This window comes from Thunnus albacares, chromosome 23 (genome assembly GCF_914725855.1).
Source record: "Thunnus albacares chromosome 23, fThuAlb1.1, whole genome shotgun sequence".
Taxonomy (NCBI): Eukaryota; Metazoa; Chordata; class Actinopteri; order Scombriformes; family Scombridae; genus Thunnus; species Thunnus albacares.
Genome location: NC_058128.1, coordinates 5,005,465 through 5,025,057, shown reverse-complemented (window position 1 = coordinate 5,025,057; position 19,593 = coordinate 5,005,465). Strand labels below are relative to the sequence as shown.

The window sequence follows — 19,593 nt, the reverse complement described above, 5'->3', positions numbered from 1 at the left end:
CACAAAAGTGTTTCAGCCAACAGCCAAAACCATCATGGCTGAAAAGACAAAGACAAAAGGGCCACCTGTAGAAAAAAAAAAAAAAATCAAACCTTCAAAATCTGAGGAAAAAGAGGCGACACGCAGCCACCCACGCGGCTTGATTGACAGCTGATCTCTGGGGAAGAGCGGGAGCCACAGCAGAGCCACAAGTGTTTAGCACCAAAGATAGACACAAAGGATGCAGCAGATTTCCTCTTTAAGTGCAACAATAAATGTTCCTCGCCTTCCTACATTTTACTCCATTATATAAACCACCTTGAAAACAAAAAGTACAATCAATACCGGCCCCTGAGAGCTGTTTTTTTTTTTTTTCTTGGAAAGCGTTTGACCTGAAGACCTGGAATAGATTTTGAATCAACCACCTTTTTTTTTTTTTTTTTTTTTTATCTCCTCTAACCTGAAATGTCATCTTGATGGCTACAACAACAAAACACACAAAAAAAAAATCCAATGAAAGATTTTGGGGGGGAAATAATTTCAAGCCTGAAGATAAACACATGCAGGCAGATTACAGCATCTGATTTTCGATCACTGCTCAGATGAAAATCTCCCCCCCGCCTGGGTTGCTCTGATGCCGCGTCCAGGGACCCGCAGCCATCCAATGGCAGACATCGGCTTTGAAACTGCAAGCCAACTGTATCCTCTCGCTCAGCTGTGGCAACGCCGAGCAAACGCTTTGCTGTCCAAGACAATTATCTGCTCTAATGGATTCAGTTGAGACGGGGCCGACCTGAGACGGAGGACTGATTTATTTCATTCTTTCCTAAAGCAGAGCGGCCAATTATATCGCTTTAACTAGACGTTAGCTTTTTTAGGCTACCCAGGCCCAATTAGAGAGCAGCTGCAGGTGGAATTTAATGGGGGATTGTGTGTGTGTGTGTGTGTGGATTCTCATCTCATCTGTGTGTCGTTTTTTTTTTCTCCCCACGCCCCCCCCCCCCATCCCCCCCTCTCTATGTTTATACTTTTGCATGCCTCAGCGACAGTGAGAGTTGCCGGGTTATAAGCGAAGTTGCAGAGCTGGAATTTCTTTTCCTCTCCGAGCAGTTCGGGGTCAGCCAGAAAGCGGCTTTGATTTCCGGAAAGTGCTCTTGTTGTTTTTGCAGTGAGAGAAGAGGGAGGCAGGGAGGATTTGGAGGTGGCGTTGGGGGGGTGGAGGGAGGGGGGGGAGAGAGGGGAGGGGGGGGGGGTGACATTGGTGCTTTTCCACCAAAGTAACCAGTGGATTGCATATATTTGTGAAGTGCTGCGAGCTGGACCCATTCCTACGTTAACAGGATTAGAACATCAGCCAAATGCCCGTCAGAGATGCAGCATTGTTTGAAGCCATCCACACATCCTCTCCCCCCCCCTTTTTTTTTTTTCTCCCATCTGACAATCTGTTCTTTATTGCGCTGTCAAATTCAGAATGTGTTCTCTGTCATTTTTTTTTTCTCATCCCTGCTGTCACTCAGCGACTCTTTGACACACATAAATTATACACATTAAGGGGCTTTTTTTTTTTTACAGCTGCACAGAGAGCAAAGAGGGAACTGTAAGGGGAGGGGATGCAAGAATTAGAGAGTGTTGGAGTATGTATCCCATGCCACCCAGAGGCCTGTGTGAGCAGTAACTGCAGCAGAGTGTAGTTAATGCGGGTCAGCCAGTGTTTCCCACAGGATTTTTTTGTGAGAGACTGTGGTAGGTAGACTTTGGATCCCGAAAATTTTTGAAAGTTAAATGCATCAATCTGGTGCGCTTAAAGAGCACAATTAAGAGGCTAGATCTATGAAGAACATCGTGCTCTTGTTAACAATTTCGTGCTCTTGTAAACAATTTTGTGCTCTAGTAAACAAATTAATCATAAACACATTGTTTGTACAGATATGAATGGTGATGACACAGCAAATATAATCAACTATTATAACTGTTTTCTGACATTAGTTTGTGTTCACTACTTATTTCTGCTGAAAACAGGAGGACAAAAAGTTAGAGCTGCAGATTAGTCAAAAATCAATCGGCAACTATTTTGATAAACAAATCATATTTTTTTAAGGAAAAGTGCCAAAAATGTGTTTTGCAGATTGTCAAATATGAAGATTTTAAGCTTTTTATGTGTCATACATGATAGTTAACTGAATATATTTGGATTGGGACAAAATGTGACATTTGAAGACATTAATTATAATCAACTATAACTATTTTCTGACATTGTTCATTATTGTTTCACAGGAAGACAAAACATTAGTTAATGCAGGTTTAATGTTTAGTGCCGCTGTGCTCAGAGATATCAGTTGAGCTAACGTTACCTCCAGGGCGTCACATGTGTAGCCTGTCAATCACTCTGGATACCCGGGCGGTGACCGTTGTGAGTGGTCGAAGAACCAACCAGGAGGCTGCACCGCCGTCTGATTCAAAAAGAGTCCAGTTGACTTCGATGCACTCAGCACGGAAACAGAAATGAGCCGTTTGCTTCCAATACAGCTAGTTTAGCTCTTGAATAACATTAAGACAAGACTTGAACGTTTATAGTCGGTCATGTTATTGTCCTGCGTTGCAAACTGACGCTTGAAAACAGACAATAATGAACCGTTTTTGTAGTTTTTTTCCCGGACTGAATGAAATACACTGAGATAAACTTGTTGCTTTATCTTTCAGTAATTCCTCTCTTTATCGGTGAAATATGACACACTGAAGTTGCAGCTTTGTGTTAACTTGGAGCCGTGATGGTTAGCTTAGCATGCCTATAGTAGCTAGTAGCCTATATGCTGCTAGTAGCTAAAGTTACCATCATTTCACGTAAACAACTCACCTTCAGACAAAATCACGAGCTTCAACACCGCTGAAGCAACGGCGCAAAAAACACAGTGTTGGAGATCTTTTATGTTAGTATGAGAAGTGTGAAAATATTTTCAGTTCATTATGAAAGTGCCACAGTCGAGGTAATTAATGGGAAACACTGGGTCAGCAGTTGAGTGGAACCCCGGGGGTCAAAAGGAGTGATGAGAGGAGAAGGAGAGACTCGCTGTGAGAGCTGTAGTCCAGCCTCGGTGTTAAGGGCTCGGGGTGAAGCTCTGTGATAACCCCTCCACCACCCGTCCCCTTTTTCCACTTTTAAAAACCATACTTCCATCCTGCCGAACTGCAGGGCATCGTTCCTTTCACTCTACCCCACCTCCACTAGCCTTTTCCCCCCCTCCTCATCCTCTGCATGTGTGCCGGTTCAACTGCAGATATTTTGGCTTTGAATAGAGCAACCTGGATGTCACAATCCCCTCAAGATATATCTCAGGGGCTTAAGATGATTAACAGGATAGGAAAGCAAAAAAAAAAAGGCTAAGCAGCACTAAATTATGTTAATTTTTTTCTAGTTTAACTTCATCTCTTTTTTTTTTTTTTTTTTCTTGTGAATTACTGGATAATTTTGTCTCCTCGGGCCTTTAAGAATTAGTCTAATGACTCAGTTTTGAAGATGCAAAAAGAATTTAGATATATGTTTTACAGACTGGCGAAAGAAGGATAAAGGGAGGAGAAGCAAAGGGGTTGTAATATTGTGTAACGTTATATATCCGAGCACTTGGTTTTTACAATCAAACGTAGTAAAATATTGTTACAAAACTATCCATAAACAACCAGAATTTCATCGATTTTCCTGACAAATAAGACCAAGTGTCCTTTATTTTCTTTTGAAGATGTTTTTTTGTGTTTCTGACAGAGTCACTGCATCGCAACCGCTGCAGCTCTTTTTGGGGCGTTAAATGATGGTGAGGGGAGGGTTGTATTATGTGAAAAAGCGACATCACACTCACACCTTGGATAGAAAGTGCGATGCTATCCGACAGCTTCTACCTGCATCGTTTCAGGAAAACAGAATTTAAGTTTCTGATGTCTGATGTCAGAATCGGATGCTCTTTTGGTTTGATGCTGCGGGTTTCAGATGTCGGTGCTCATATTTTCATATTAAACCATTTTCAGGCTAAATTAAAATAATAATAAGAAGAATGTCTCCTTTGAGAAGAGAGAACCTCTGAAACACTAACACGGGACGCTCCGCGCTGACACCCAGACTAATGAAAGTCTTTTAAGTAGATTAGTTGCTGCTTAAGCCAGGATGACCCACCCACCTGATTCTGTGGCAGGGCAGATTTAAATGAAGAGTTACAAAGCAATTTAAATCATTATTATTGTTATTAACTGTACAAAGGAAGTAAAATTTCACGGCAGATTGTGTCAGAGTGCCTCCTCTGAAGGTTCCCTGAAGGAAACATCCCAGCTTGATTTTAAATAAACGGGCGATATCGACTGGAAATACCGTTACGTGAACCTGAAGTCACCTACTAAACACGCCCGTTCAGCCCCCGCCGGCTCCTCTGCAGCCCTGCTGTCTTGAGTCAGGGTCGACCTGTTGTCGGAGGGGGTTGATGTGTTGACAGAGACGGGGGTCCGCGGGTCTTCACTCAGTCAAAGGCCCCCTTCAGCAGCCATGAAGCATTTATGAACAGGCATCTCCCACCTCTACTCTCTATTCCACTCACAGCTGCTCTTCTTCTCCTTTTTTTTTTTTTGTCTTGCAAACACTACGCTCTTCTTCTTTCCCACATCCTCTCCGTCTGTCTCACTCTTGCACTCTTTCCGTTACACACACACACACACATCTAATAGATTTCTTCCCTTCACTCCGAGGTTTGTGCATGCACGTCTCTGGTGTGTGTTTTTGAGTGTCCCTCTTCAACAGCACAAGCAGAGTGTATCTCCCCGCTCTGAGCCCTCTCGGCCTTCAGGTAAATGTTTGTGCTGCAAGAAAAAGACACACACACACACACACACACACATACGCAACAAATAAGATGGAAAGAGCTTATTCATGCTAGTGTGCAGCACGTTTTTTTTTCCCGCTTGTTCAAGGTTGTTACCGGTATATGTGTATGTTCCTCTGTAAATAAAAAGCACACATGCAGGTATACACTTAAACAATTAAAGTACATGAGCTCCCATTGGTTTTCTGCAGCTTTGTGTGTGTGAGTGGCGAGTGTGCTGACTCTTAAACAGGTGGAACTGGAACACTGCGGGGAAAAAATGTGTGTGTGTGTGTGTGTGTGTGTGTGTGTGTGTGTGTGCATGTGTGAGGTCCACTCCTCTGCTCTTTGATCCCCATCTTGACAGCCCACCACCTGGGACGATCCGCCACACGCTGAATGGCTCCCAGGCCCCGGCTACACCATGGGAATCACAACACACAGCAGCTAACGCAGCGCTAACAGCCAACCCTCCCCTGCACATTAGCCTATATGCCATCAGAATCGCTAATGCTAACACCAAAAGCTAACCCTCCCATATACAGATATGCAAAAAAATGCCACCGGAATCATAATTCACCCCGTGCTGCTATCAGCTAACCCTCATACAGTGCTATTGGAATTGCTAATCGCACACAAGGGGCCAAAGCTTGAACACAGGTGCAATTGGAATTATAATGTACAATACTGAGGCAATGCTGAAAAGCTCCCCCTTGTACACACATAGTATTCAGAAGAATAATGAACACAGTTAAAAGTTGACGTGCCTGACATGGAAAATCATGATGCCGGCTATGCTACGCTAACCTGCTTTATACAGGTGGAGTCAGGTCAGCATGGTTACATTTACTGAAATGATGTAACCAAAGGGCTGATATTTAATTTATTTTGACCACATATGTTTTATGTGTGCTAGCTTACATGATTGAAAAACTGAAGTCAAAGATGGAAAATAAGCATGTTAGGTGTTTAACAGATCATTAATGACCTGTTTTACTCTTTAGTGTGTCAATTACAGTAATATTATAGAAAAAACCAAACCTTTTTACGTTAAAAAACACAAGTTGCAACACTATTGTTTTAATAGAGAGTTGCAATGTGTCTTCTCAGGACAGTGTGGACATGTATAGACTATCTCTCTCTCTCTCTCGTCACTTCCATTGTACATGTCGTAGCAGGCCAACTTGACACTTTATGGTTCTCATTGGCTGCGCTCCATTTGGCTGTCCCAGCATGCTATTATTTCATAGTTGTAAAGGGGGGGTTAACCGGATTAAATGGAGTGCAACTAGCATATGCAGCAGCAGGTATGATCAGGGGCGATTTAATCCTTGAATAGGCTCCGGGGCTTGGCTAAACCAGTCGGCCCTTCTGCTCCCCGCAACCGCATATCCACCACCACGACGAACCGATTGCACATAGAGATACTACTAAGCCACGGTCCACCACAATAAAAGTACTGTACATGAATTCATTTATATTTAATCACATCTTTCGAATAATACAAAGATTTCTCTTTTTCAGCACAACTACAAACACTGTCGGCAATACATTTCTGCACCACTGCAAACACAACCACCAATACAACAGACCACACCAGATGCATTGCTGGCTGCATAAACAGTCTAGAGCATATTAATCCCATAATAACAAGCATTCAAATTAAACACCCTTACCCTTAGAAGTGTCTACGCCTGGTTTTCTTGGCAGCAGTCATGATTAACCCCTTGAAGTCCGTTGCCTGAAGCATGTCACTCTCAATGGACATGAGCGTCAGATGGCTCAGTCTCTCCTGATGTGCGGTTGAGGTCAATCTAGCCTTGACCAGTCCAGGTTTAGTCACTGGCATTGTTAGGAATATATGTAGAGTGATGTCAACAATAGGGAATATGAGCCGTAAATTACGTCTTCGTATTAGTTTGAGCAGTTGAAGGGCAGATGTATTTGTGTCATGGCGGCTTCCTCAAGAAGGTTTCCCCCAAGTCTATTGAATATTTCTTCTGCAGATCTCTTCAGCAGAGGCGAATGTGTCCAAAAAACCAAACCCGCTTCCGAACATCTTGATATGAGCTGTATCTTCTGTCCAGCTCCTCCAACAGTCTGTCAATTATAGGTGTGAACACCGATGCAGAAAACTTGGCCCGGCCTTGACAGTTCACGCTCTGGTTCTGTGGATCCAGACAGCTGCTTTGGTCTTCTCGCCAGTTGTGTGTCTGCTTTATGGAACTGACAAACTGTCGGAGAGACATGTTCTTCGCGGCTTCCTCAAAAGCGTCAGAATTGACAGCGAAAACCTGACACATAATCTCTCAGTTGACCGGACGAGGTCCGCTGCGTTACACAGGTCAGTTTCAGTTGCTTGTAGTGCAGGTTTCGTGATAAAGTCGTATTCCAGATGTTACACAGAAACATTTTTTCAACCTTTCACATGTTCTTGTGTAGAGCACATGCTTCATTTGGTTTGATTATCATCCATTGGCAACAAACTGGCCAATCAGTACACAGTATAATATTATTGTTATGGAATTTTCCATCTTTGGAGGTTATAAATTGGGTTACATTGGGTCAAGCTTGGCTTTGAGGTCACACTGTAAGTCTTAATCAGAGATTGAGATGTCTTCTCCTTGAGACTTCAGCTGTCTGTGATGTTTTGGGGAAGGCAGAAATCTCTCTGATAGAGGGTATATCAGCATTGCCATGGTTACCAAGGTCAGAGGAGGCTTCCCTAAACAACACAGATAGGTGGATGACACAGTTAGACTAAAACCAAAACTGCTGAAATTACATATATATATAGATAGATAGATAGATAGATAGATAGCCTGTGCATTAAATCACCACTAGGGATGATGTGTTGTCTCGGCTGATAATGTCATCTGATCCGCTAACATGTAGTAGAGATTCATGTGGTAAACTTGAATTTTATCCTTTCACAGCTTTGTGTTGGACACAGTTCAACACATTTTACAGTTGAATTCAGCCACTGCCATCCCTCTGAAACATGTGTCCATATTGTTCATGATGCTGATGATTAACCAGATTAAGTGGACACACCTGTGAGGACGTGCAAATCTTTTTTTTTTCTTCACTTTTTCTACATTTACTCCACATTTCAGAGGGCGCTATTTTACTTCTTACTCCACCAGATGACTCAGACAGCTGGAGTCACCAGTTAATCTGCAGATAAAGATTTTATAATTACCTTGAAATTATCATTATCTCACTGATGTCAAGTAAAAAGATTTGACTCCAAACAGCTTTCTTACTCTTTTTTTTTTTAGAAACAGATCGAGGCTGGAGAATTTTCTTAACCTGTAGAGATGTTTGTAAATGTTCCACTCATCAGCAAAAGGAGATCAGAGAAATTATCAAATATGAAACAAAATTAGGGATTTTCATTTTTTTTTTTTTTTTAAAAAAAAAAGGGATTTCTAATTTTGAGGATTTTTATCTTTAATCCAATTTAGGGTATTTAATTATTTACAATGATGAGGAATTTCATTTTCCTAGCACTCTGAAATGGACCATTCTTCACAATGAGAGCTTTACTTTTGATTTTTAAATACACTTACCTACCAATATTTGTTATATTATTCACTTATAATGGAGCGTTTTCCTTGAGTGGTGTTACTACATCTATCTACAACCCAGTCCTTATTGAGTAATAATGCAGACCAAAGACGAAGCAGAGCTGCCAGTGATCTACTGTATCCTGAAGCCACCAATTTACCACTAAGTGTGTGTGGCAGTTTGGTGACCTACATGGAATAAATTGTAGATTTTTTTTTTACCCAGTGATAGTCAGTCATGACTAATTTCCCCTCTCATCTCCAAGCCTTTAACTAGAAGCTGATATGAAACTCTTAATGGTAAAACGATCCTGATTGTAGAAGCTGCCTCTAACGCCGGGGCTGTAGAAGAAAACACTAAGCCGAGAGTTATCCCTGCTAAAAAACACAGACACTGCACCATCTGAATCACAACACCAATCACGTTGCTGACGCTAGGCTAAGGGCCAACTATTCAATAGCCCTGGCACCCAGAGGACACCACAGAAATTCAGATCCATTACGCTCCCAGCCTCATCAAAGGGACTCTGGGATTCGGATGCTAAACCTGCTCCAGATGCTCACTGTTGGATTTCACTAAGATGCACTGCAGGGCAAGTGTCATAGGGGCTGATGTCTGCGATATGGGCAACAAAACCACAACCAGCCCGTCTAATTCACGCTGAGTTGATTTGTGTCATAAACACAATGGGGGAGGATAACAAAGCAGATGTAAACAATGGCATACTCAGCTCATCTCTGGACAAATAGATACACACCAAAATTAACAGATGAGCAAAGATGGAGGCAGAAGGTCCAAACATATGAACCCGAAGCAACTGAAAGGGAAGACGTTGAAGCAAAAAAAAAAAACAAAAACCTGCTAACACTTGTAGCTCACCTGTGGTTGGCGTACGGTATGCTCAAGTGGATAAACCTTGGTAACCGAGTCAGCTGATTGTGTGAAGCAATCAACAGTCAAAGCTAAAGAAAGAAGAAAGGAAATACTGGTTTCTGATTAGCAGGCAGGTGTTTATTAAAATCCTATTACAGGTCACCTCAGACATAGTTTAACCACCACTCTAGATTCACAAAGTTTATCAAACTGAAAGCAAGTCCTTGCTACAAGCAGCAGTTAGCTACAGTTGCTTGTTGCTAACAGTTTTAAGCTAACTCTCACTGGTGAAATGGACCAAGCCATTGGTTAAAATGCCTGTTACACTTTTAAAAAATGGATTAAACACTTATTCTGTGCCAGTAAATAACAGATTTAAAGAAAGAACCAATCAGCTTTGAGTCATTTTTTGTATATCTTTATCAGCACCCAACCAGTACATCAGCATGGTTGTTTTTATTCCCCAGTGTGGCATGTAATGGATATATTTGGTATCAGTGTATATGTGAGCCTATAAGTAATGAGAAACCGTGATACAGAAATGTCAAAGATGTGTTTGAGGTAGAGCTTGAGAGTTTATTCTTGGAAATCTTGCAGTTGGCAAAGCTTTCGAATGTATCACATCATTCCTTAGCAGATGAAGTTGGTCCGGTTGTAATGGAAATGTCATTTTGTTCCAATTTCAACAGCACAAGAAGGTAAAATTAAGCATCTCCTTTTTTTGTTTTAGGTTGAAATACAACTATCAGCCGATATGTTAGTGGTAGATTTTGTAATTCTCAAACATCGCTGTTGGATTTGGCCTAAAATACAGTATTCAGACATTTCCGTGCACATCGTTTGCTTCTGCAGACTGACAACTTGTAGGGAGAAAACAATCACTTAAATCACAGGTTAGTTTCTGATGATGCATCATGAATTTCAGGGCTTCCACTTTGTTCTTCCAGCCGACTAACTCGCCATCCATTTCATCCTCCATATTTTACGGTCGGCTCTTTGTGCGTCTTAATCCGCTCTTCCTCTTCAGCCTGGCTTTTAAAGTTCCCTGCGGCTTGTCAAAAGTGTCAGAAGGATGTAAACACGGACAGGAATCCTTATTGAGAACCCGATGTTTGACATAAATCAAATACCAGCTGCTGTTTTTATGAGGAAAGCAGACGAGTCACACCTCTGCGTCTGGCCCTAAATGTCCTCCTGCTGGTTTTTTTTTTGCCTGACTGTGCAGGTTTTGTGTGCTGACAGAGAACGGCCCTCGACCGCAGCGTTACAGCCTCACTCTGCGGGGATTACACATAGATTAATGAAGAGGCGAAATCCCTCTTTTCCCTTATTCCCTCTCTACTTTCTTCACTGTTTTTTGTATCCACACATGCGTTTTGGGTGAGTGATTGAGTGACTAAGCAACTTAAATAAGCTCTGATTTGATGAATTACAGGTCGGAAGACGCTGGGATGTCATGGTTAAACCCGAGTTAAATTAGATCATATGTGAATGTTTCAGTAACCTGATAATGACACAGAATTTCCATGTGGGTTTCCCCTCATTATTCAATCTGACATCGGGCCTCATGCAAGAACCGCTTGTAGGAAGAGATTCATTCTAAAGAGCCACGTACAAGTAATTTAAGAAAAAGTTGTGGTATTCATCAGTTTTCTCATACTTACAATTTACAAGTGGTCCAGATCCGTCATACATGTCCTGGACAGTCTCTGTCTCTGCTTTTCTTCACAAGTTTCTTCACTCAGAATCATAATGTCTTTACTTGAATGAATTTGGAGTTTAAATATGAAACCAAAATCAACTGAAATTAAACATATGGCTGCCAATTTACCAAGAGGGTTTTTAGATTTTATGATTTTTATTGGCATATTTTGGTGCAGCAGCTCATACAGTACATCTCAGTAGGTAACTGTCTAGTATCATCTTGTATTGCAGTATTTTACTGTATAAAAATATGGATCTAGTTACCGTGACGTCACCCGTTGGTTTCTGAAGAGCGGTTTTGAAGCTCAAAGTGAGCCGCCCCGGCCGTCGCCATCTTGGCAGTACGTGACTCTGCCTAACTCCCAGCCAATCAAAAATGGGCAAAGAGGCGGGCCGAATGGCTGAAACAAGCCACCTAGCGGCTGGCGGACCTGTCACTCAAAGCAGCCATGTCCTTCATTATGCATAACTTTACGGCTTAATAAAATTTAAATGGGTGAGTTATAAAAAAATTCACCCCCCATACAGTTGTCATGAAAGAGGAAATTAGCTACAGAGACCAGGCTGTAAACATGTTTATTTCTGCTGTAAAGTTGGGTATTTTAACATGGGGGTCTATGGGGATTGACTCGCTTTTGGAGCCTCAAGTGGCCATTCAAGGAACTGCAGTTTTGGCACTTCCACATTGGCTTCATTTTACAGCCCCGGAGGTTGCTCCTTGGCTATAATATTAGCATCTCTGTGACTGTCGCATCCTTTGACCGCCTCCCATCACGGAGCGTTTTCCTTTAGAAAGATGATTTTTAGCATCTAACTTCCCTCTTTATTTCTGTCACATTACACTGCAGCTCTTCATTGTCGTATTGATATTTTCTAATTGTTCCGGGTCTCCTACTACTGACATTCCTAAACTTCTTATGTTTTTGTCTGCTGCTGATTTCTGAAGATAGGTCTTGAAGCTACTGATGAACAGGTGATGTTCATCAGGCTGAAACAAGTGATTTACGACAGTTAAAAGAGTCTTTTGAATCCAACTTGGAACACACGTACAGAAAAAAGTAAGAGATTTAGGGGAAAAACACAAAAACATTCTTGCATGTTAGGGCTTTTCTGTTGGGGAGGCAGGATTCTTTTCCTCTAATCAATCAAGATAACAGCTATGAATGAGAAAAACATCAGACCTATTTGAATCTCTGAAAACATCTGAGACGTGGGGCGGCGATTCAGAGCACTGGAACCGGGCTAGTTTTTGATATACACCACTGTTTTTTCAATAGCGTTTAATCGACTATTTCAATGTGGAGCAAGTACTAACTACACACTGAAATATAATCATTTAAAAGGCTGTTGAAACAACATTTATAAGTAACCTAGTTTCACTTTTCAATCAATTTCTATCCGGTTTTTATCCCAGATGGATTTCTTTTTTTCCTGCATATCACAGCTTACATGGGAAGCGAGCCTGTGAATTAGTGAAAGAATGAATGACCTCATGTGGAAGTGAACAAGTGTATGGATGAATGAGTGAGCATGAGCAATAAATAAATCAGTAAATACTTTCTATAGTGAGCGAGTGAGTAAGCAACTGTTCACAGATTACTCAAGGATTAATGAAGAGGCAACTCCATTCTCCACCACCTCCCCTTTCTCTTTCATGCTGTCTTTGTATTGTTTGTGCATATGTGTGTGTGTGCGTGCACGCGTGCATCAGTGCGTGCGTGCACACGCTTCCTCGAGGCTGAAGTCATCAGCGTTGAAACGAATCCAAAAGCGTTCTCTTCCTCTCCGCTAGGATGTTTCGTCCTTAACATTCACTCAGCGTCTGCCAGTGTCGACAGGTGATGCCAAGCAGATGAATAGAGAAAGTGCTCTTTGTTGCTCCTTATGCTCATCCCTCCTCTCTCTCTGTCTCTCTCTCTCTCTCCCCAGGCTGCTGTTTTGTCACGTTTTACACAAGGAAAGCTGCCCTTGAAGCCCAGAATGCACTGCATAACATAAAGACCTTAACAGGGGTGAGTGTGTGTCTTCGATTCTCCTCTGCCTACTTTCTCCTCTAATCACACACTTACAGCAGCACCCTGAGGCGGCCCCTCCCTAACCTGTGTGTGTGTGTGTGTGTGTGTGTGTGTGAGACTGGAAGTGTGAGCAGGTGAGCAGCAGACTGTCAGTGTTAGTTTGTGAAAGTGCAAGCAACTGAGTTGATAAGTGAAGAAGCACATGTTAAAGGTGGAGTTTTCTTCTTAAAATTTCTCTTTCTGGTTAAACTTAAAGGTATCAAACACAAATGCATCCTCATCCTCCTTTGCTGCCTTCCTGCTACCTTTAAATACCACCAACTGTTGCTATATAGGGAGCAAGACGTCATATATTTCCTTATATCTGACAGACATGATGGACTTTTAAGTTTTATTAACATCAGGTCATTTGATATGCAGGCCTGGATGGAAGCAAAGACAGAAAACTTAAAAAGTAGAAGCTAAAGTAGCTTTTTCAGCATAACAGGAAACAGGGAATAATCAGTGGAATGGCACCATGATGATACGATTATATGGTGTTTGTTTTGCAGAATCTCTTGTACAAATGAATAATTCCGAGCAATTTGTCATTGAAAACCGACACGTACTATATGTGCACAGAGAGAGTGAATACATTAGCCGTATCCTGAAATATATCAACAATGGAAATTCATTTGTATTAATATTGTAATACTCTATTAAGCTATATTAAGCCTGACTAATCAAATATGTGTCAGACATGTAAACAAAGTGAGATTAAGCTCAATTTTTGCCCCAAAAAAAGTAGTGACAAATCTTTAGAATACAAATTAATCTTTGTAAAGTCATCTACATCCCGCCACTGCACGTCTGCTTCACCAACTTGTGCAATCTGAAATGTTTATCATGAACACGTTGTGCTTGTGGCGTGCAACAAGCGGTCAGAACACTTGCAAAAACTGTGCTTGCATCTAGTTTCTGTACGGTCATGTATAACCCGGACTATAAAAGAGTGTGTCGATGCTGTGGCGTTGCCTTTTCTTTCACGCTATCTGCACCATTCTCTACTATTGTTTCCCCACTCTGTAGCCCAGGAGAGCGATAGAGGAAGTGGGCTGGAGCTTGCTCACACTCCCGCTCTTTTAGCCCTGGGTGGATATTTAGAGGCCCCCAGATCCCTTCTGCTCGGGCTGTTTGGCTGCTTTCCCCGACTCTCTCCTTGGCTGCACCGGCTAACTGGAATCTCATCAGTTGAGCGTCTGTACTCGCTCGCTTCTGTCAGTTGGATCAGCGAATAGCCCTCCTGGGCAGGACAGGGTGGATACTGCGAATCCCACAAGAGCTATACACAGGATTTGTGCTCGGGCTTCCGATTCGGAGTCAAGCTTGTTGTTTTGCACAGAGTCACTGTGTTAACTGTTCGTGGAATAAGTATGTTAAATTGGTCTGTTTTTCCCGCAGTATGAGAGTTAGTCACTTATCCCTTGTTGGAGGTGTGAAACAGCCCTGGGGAGGACACAAACTGCAGCGGTTTCAGGATTATAGGAACATGAAATCGCCTTCTTCTTCTACACCATAACTCCCAACCTTTCCCTGTCTTCTGTCTGGTCATCCCACCTCCTCCTCCTCCTCCTCCTCCTCTTCCTCCTCCTCCTCCTCGCTAGCTTCTCTCTCTCCTGCAGCATCTCTGGTTGGTTGTTATGGTTTCGGCTTTTTGAAGTCAGGTACCAGTAAATTTGGATTGTAGTTCCTGGAAAGGGCATCAGAGTCGAGCAGTTTTCTCAACCTTCAACCAGAGACAAGAAAAACGTCTATACATGCTGTTTTCTCCATTTATAAACATGCATCAACCTTATAATACAATAGGATGAAATAACGGACGTCCAATAAAAAAAAAGTAGACACTGAAATGCAAATTTAAATGTAAATTCCTGCACCATCATGTGCTAACGCTACTTAAAATCACACTTAGTTTCACTGATAAAGATCCAATACTTAATGATACTTAAAGGTTTCTGTGTGCAACTTGTCGATTGCATGTCAATCCTCAAAAAAATATTAGCAAATCCAAGATTTTAAAATCTGCATTGTGCACGTCCATGTTAGCTGACTAACTCTCCTCTTCTTCCTGCTTTCTGCTAGCGTGTTACTGCATCTATTGGCACATTACCATCTCTAACTATTAGTTAGTTTTATAATGTGAAACTGTTGACAGGAATGTGTGTTGTGTCACCTGGGGAATGCTAATAAAATTGCTTCATAACGCTACTAGTAGTCAAAAACTCCACAGAATACTTGTATTAGCTTCAAAGAGCACCAGCTTTACTGCTTTATTTGTGTTTCTTATTATTCTTATTAGCATTTGACCCCCTTCTTCAAGAGTAATAAAATACAAATTGTTAACCGCAAAATCCAAAATAAAGATTAGATCATTATTTCCCAATAAACATGAAGAGTTTAAAGTAGTTTTTCACCCGAGTAGCATCTGCAGATTTTCCTCTCAGGCAAGGCGCTGACAGGCTCCACCAATCAGAGGCTTAGGGCAGTCTGTTTGTAGCCCTGAAAATGATGAAACTACGGCAGATTCCAGCTGTGAGACTAATGTTTTACTGGGAGTTTTAAGTCTCCACTAACCTCAAATTTGTTCTTGGCAGTGGCCGAAAAAGCTTCTGAGAGCGAGTGAAAATGAAAACAGTTCATCGAAAGAAAAAAAAAAAAAACAAACCCCCAGACGACATTGATCAAAAAAGAACAATATGTATGTAATTAAACCTGCCTCATATTCATCATGTCAGAGTTGGACGACGCTGACTGGCTCGCACTCGGTTTTTTTAATAAAAGTCCAGTATTGACAGATGGATACGGTCTAAAAGTAAAACACAGGCGCACGAGGGCCAATAAACACGGTTCACACTCAAAACACTGCATCAATAGGGGTGTAATGATAGATCATTAAGTGGTGTGTGCAGGTTTTTGTTCATAATTTTTAAACAGTGTTTTTAAACTGGCTCCACCTCAGTTTGAAATATATATATATATATATATATATATATAAAAGGGCATAAAAAGGTGAGAAGAAGGAGTCAGCTAGAGACGGGGAAAAAAAATACACCATGAGGACGGTGAATTAATTGCTGAACGAGGCGAGTCAAGACAAAAAAAAAAATAGAGGAGAGCATAGAGAGAGAGATAGAGAGAGAGGGAGAGGGAGGAATTGAGAGAGAGAGGTTAGCAGAGGTGATGGGCAGATGGACAGAAAAAAAAAGGTGGAGTGGAGCACTCCAGCACGCTCGAGGGCAAAGCAATAAACGGGCCGCAGTTAAAAAACCAATACCTGCTTATTAACTTCCCCACTCTCATGGCTTGTAAAAGCCAGCGGAACAATGTTTGTATTGGCACTCTTCCCCTCCTCTCGCTCTATCTCTCCTTCCAAAACCCAAGGCCCTAACAGGGATAGATGCAATCAGAGTGGAAAGCTGGACGGGGGCCAAATTGTAGAAAAAAAAAAAAAAAGGGCACCGGTTTTGGCAGCGCAGGCCGGCAGCCATGTTGGTTTAGGTCTGAAACAGTTGAACAGCTGCCATTTTTTTTTTTTTTTTTTTTTTAAGGAGGGAATTAAGCGAAGGGGTCTTTGGTTTTGGCGGTGTCAAGAGCAAAAGATCGAGGTTTTCTCGTCGAGTGACAACAAAAAAAAGGCGGCGCTGCCTGTTCTCTGTCAGCTCTCTGCCTCTCCACATATCTCCCGTCGCTTTCCTTCACTCCTTCACCTATCTCTCTTAAAGATTTGTCAGCGTTCTGACAAGTATATCACCAAACGTACACCGGCATGTATACCAAATGTATGCATATGTGGTGTTATGTATGCAGAAAGTGTATCTCCATGTCAGCTCCACACCTGTCTGTCGTACTTAAGTGATAAAGTAATGTTCCCGCCGCCTGCGCAGGTCAGAGCAGAAACTGGATGTTGTATTACTAAGGCTTGTTGTTTTCAGTTGTTTTTTTTTCTTTCTTTGAAAGATTGGTTCCCAAACACCCACAAGTGGTTGTTTTTCCTTTCCATTGAGAACACGCTGATCACTGTAGTTTCCAGTAGACAATGTCATCTTGAGATGAGGAGATATAAGAAAAGCTCTCGATTGTTTGGGAGAAAAAGGAAAAAGTAAACAAACCGTCATCTCTATGATGGCGTTTCACTTGTTAACCGGCACAAGAACACTGTAGTTTATGTGAAGCATTTCACTGTTTTACCACTTATGTATAAAACATCCAGGAGATACTGCAGAATCTACATGTTATTGCATGCTACATGTCGAAGTATAGTCACCAGGGGATGGGAATCACACATGAACTCACAGTGCAATGCTATCACGATATTCTTCCCACGATACGCGATATATCACAATATCTGTGACTGAAGAAGACAGAAAAAATATTTAAAAGAGCAGGAAATCAACAGTACATTAGTTTCACAGAAAATAAAATGCCAACAAGTATAAATATCAGAACACTGATAACTGTAGCTTCAGTTTATGCCTCTCACAGAGCTGCTGGTAGCGTTAGCATGACGTTGTGCTAATAACCTAAAGATTTACACATGACCTGCAGATAACTAACTGTACTATATTCAGAGTTAACAAGATATTCAGTGATGACGGGAGACTAAACGTTAACATGATAAACAGCAGCGGCTACGTGCTGACGTTCCCCCCCGCAGACACACAACAGAGAGCCTGTCGTAGCAGAACCGCTAGCTCAGCTACAACAAAGGTACCACACAGAAACTTTTACAAAAGAGCCATGAATGTGCTTCTCGTGACTGTCAAAGCTCCAGCAGACTCTCTGTGTTTCCAGCAAAGACACGGTGAGTCTGACAGCAGCTGCTCACGGCTGGTTATATTGAGCCTCTGTTTTAGCTCCTGTCTCTTTAAGACCCCCCTCTCCATGAGCATGCCCTGTTCTGATTCGTTAGCTAGCTTCCCCTTATGCTACATAAACAAACAGTAGGATTTCACTTCTTTTTCTCGCCGTTTACTCAAAATCAGATCTTCTCAAATACGTCCGTAAATGTTGTTTGTGGGCATGTGTAAACGATCTGATGCCATCATGAGGAGACTGAAGCCCTGGGTTTTGACTTGCAGGAAGCATTTCTACTTACTGTACGTTAACCTCAAGTTTTGGACCTTTGACGACATTTAATATCTAACGTAACAGTATAAAAATAACAGAAAATCACAAAAAACATGTCCCCTTTAAGTATTTCTTTACTGTAAATGGCAGCCAGAAGTACAAACTTAGAATTCTGTTGTAAAGTCTGACTTGTTTTCTTGTTTATTCTGTTTTTAAAGCTTTGAATCTTAAAGATTTTTGTCCAGTTTTAGTCAAGCGGCAACCTCTTGGGCTGTAAAATGAAGCCAATGTGGAAGTGCCAAATACTGCAGTTCCTTGAATGGCCACTTGAGGCTCCAAAAGCGAGTCAATCCCCATAGACCCCCATGTTAAAATGCCCAACTTTACAACAGTAATAAACATGTTTACAGCCTGGTTTTGGTCTCTATAGCTAATTTCCCCTTTCATGACAACTGTACGGAGGGTGAATTTTTTTATAACTCACCCATTTAAATTTTATTAAGCCGTAAAGTTATGCATAAGGAAGGACATGGCTGCTTTGAGTGACAGGTCCGCCAGCCGCTAGGTGGTTTGTTTCAGCCATTCAGCCCGCCTCTTTGCTTATTTTTGATTGGCTGGGAGTTAGGCAGCGTCACATACTGCCAAGATGGCGACGGTCGGAGCGGCTCGCTTTGAGCTTCAGAAACCAACGGGTGACGTCACGGTGACTTCGTCCATATTTTTAGTTCATCTACATGATGCTCCATCTAAAAACTATTCTCTCCTGTATGTTAACTGGCTGCAAAGATGAATAAAAGACTTTTAATTTTTGAGAATAACATCCACATCCAGGCTACATCCTTCTGTCAGAAGAGGCTAAACACCTGCGCTTTCACAATAAGAGTCACTGCATTCAGTTCAGCGGTAACGGCTAGCACAACACATCAATCAATTAAGAAATACAAATAATTAGTCCTATGTTTGACATTGACATCCAGAGAGTCACGCACACACACACATCATGTTACTTCTCTGAACAGTTTCATTGAAGATGGGTAAGCAAAATGCGTTTCTCAAAGAACAGCAGCTCTCACTGAAGTCGTTTTCTAATGACCCGCTAATGAAGCTCTGGGGGGGTCGGAGACAAAGTGTGTGTGTGTCGCCTGGAGAGTCGTGTGTTCTCTCCCGACTCTTAATAGCACTACACACACATATATAACACACACAAGACCCCCGCTATAACCCATCTATCGTCAGAAAACATGCCCCGTACCCCTGGAGCGATTTAAAGCCATAAGACCGGACCCCCCGCTGCACGGACTGATCGACACACCCCTGCATGACTCTTCAACACACACACACACTTAAAAACACACACACACAAGTGCACACATAAGCAAATGCCTGCAGTTTACTAGATTAAATTTTTTTTTTTTTTTTTAAATTTCCCCCTCCTGATCCACTCGGCATCCCGCCCACCCTCCACGCTAGCACAACACACACACACACGCTGAGACACACACACACAC

General features: G+C 41.9%; 1 protein-coding gene across 8 annotated transcripts in view; it reads left to right on the top strand.

Moving 5' to 3' along the window:
• celf2 (cugbp, Elav-like family member 2) overlaps positions 1-19,593 on the top strand; it is a 224,305-nt gene that overhangs the window by 145,237 nt on the left and 59,475 nt on the right. For all 8 annotated transcript variants that reach the window (XM_044344112.1, XM_044344110.1, XM_044344108.1 and 5 more), the window contains one exon: positions 12,894-12,976. In XM_044344112.1, the coding sequence (XP_044200047.1) occupies positions 12,894-12,976 (83 nt within the window). The remainder of the gene's footprint in view (positions 1-12,893; positions 12,977-19,593) is intronic.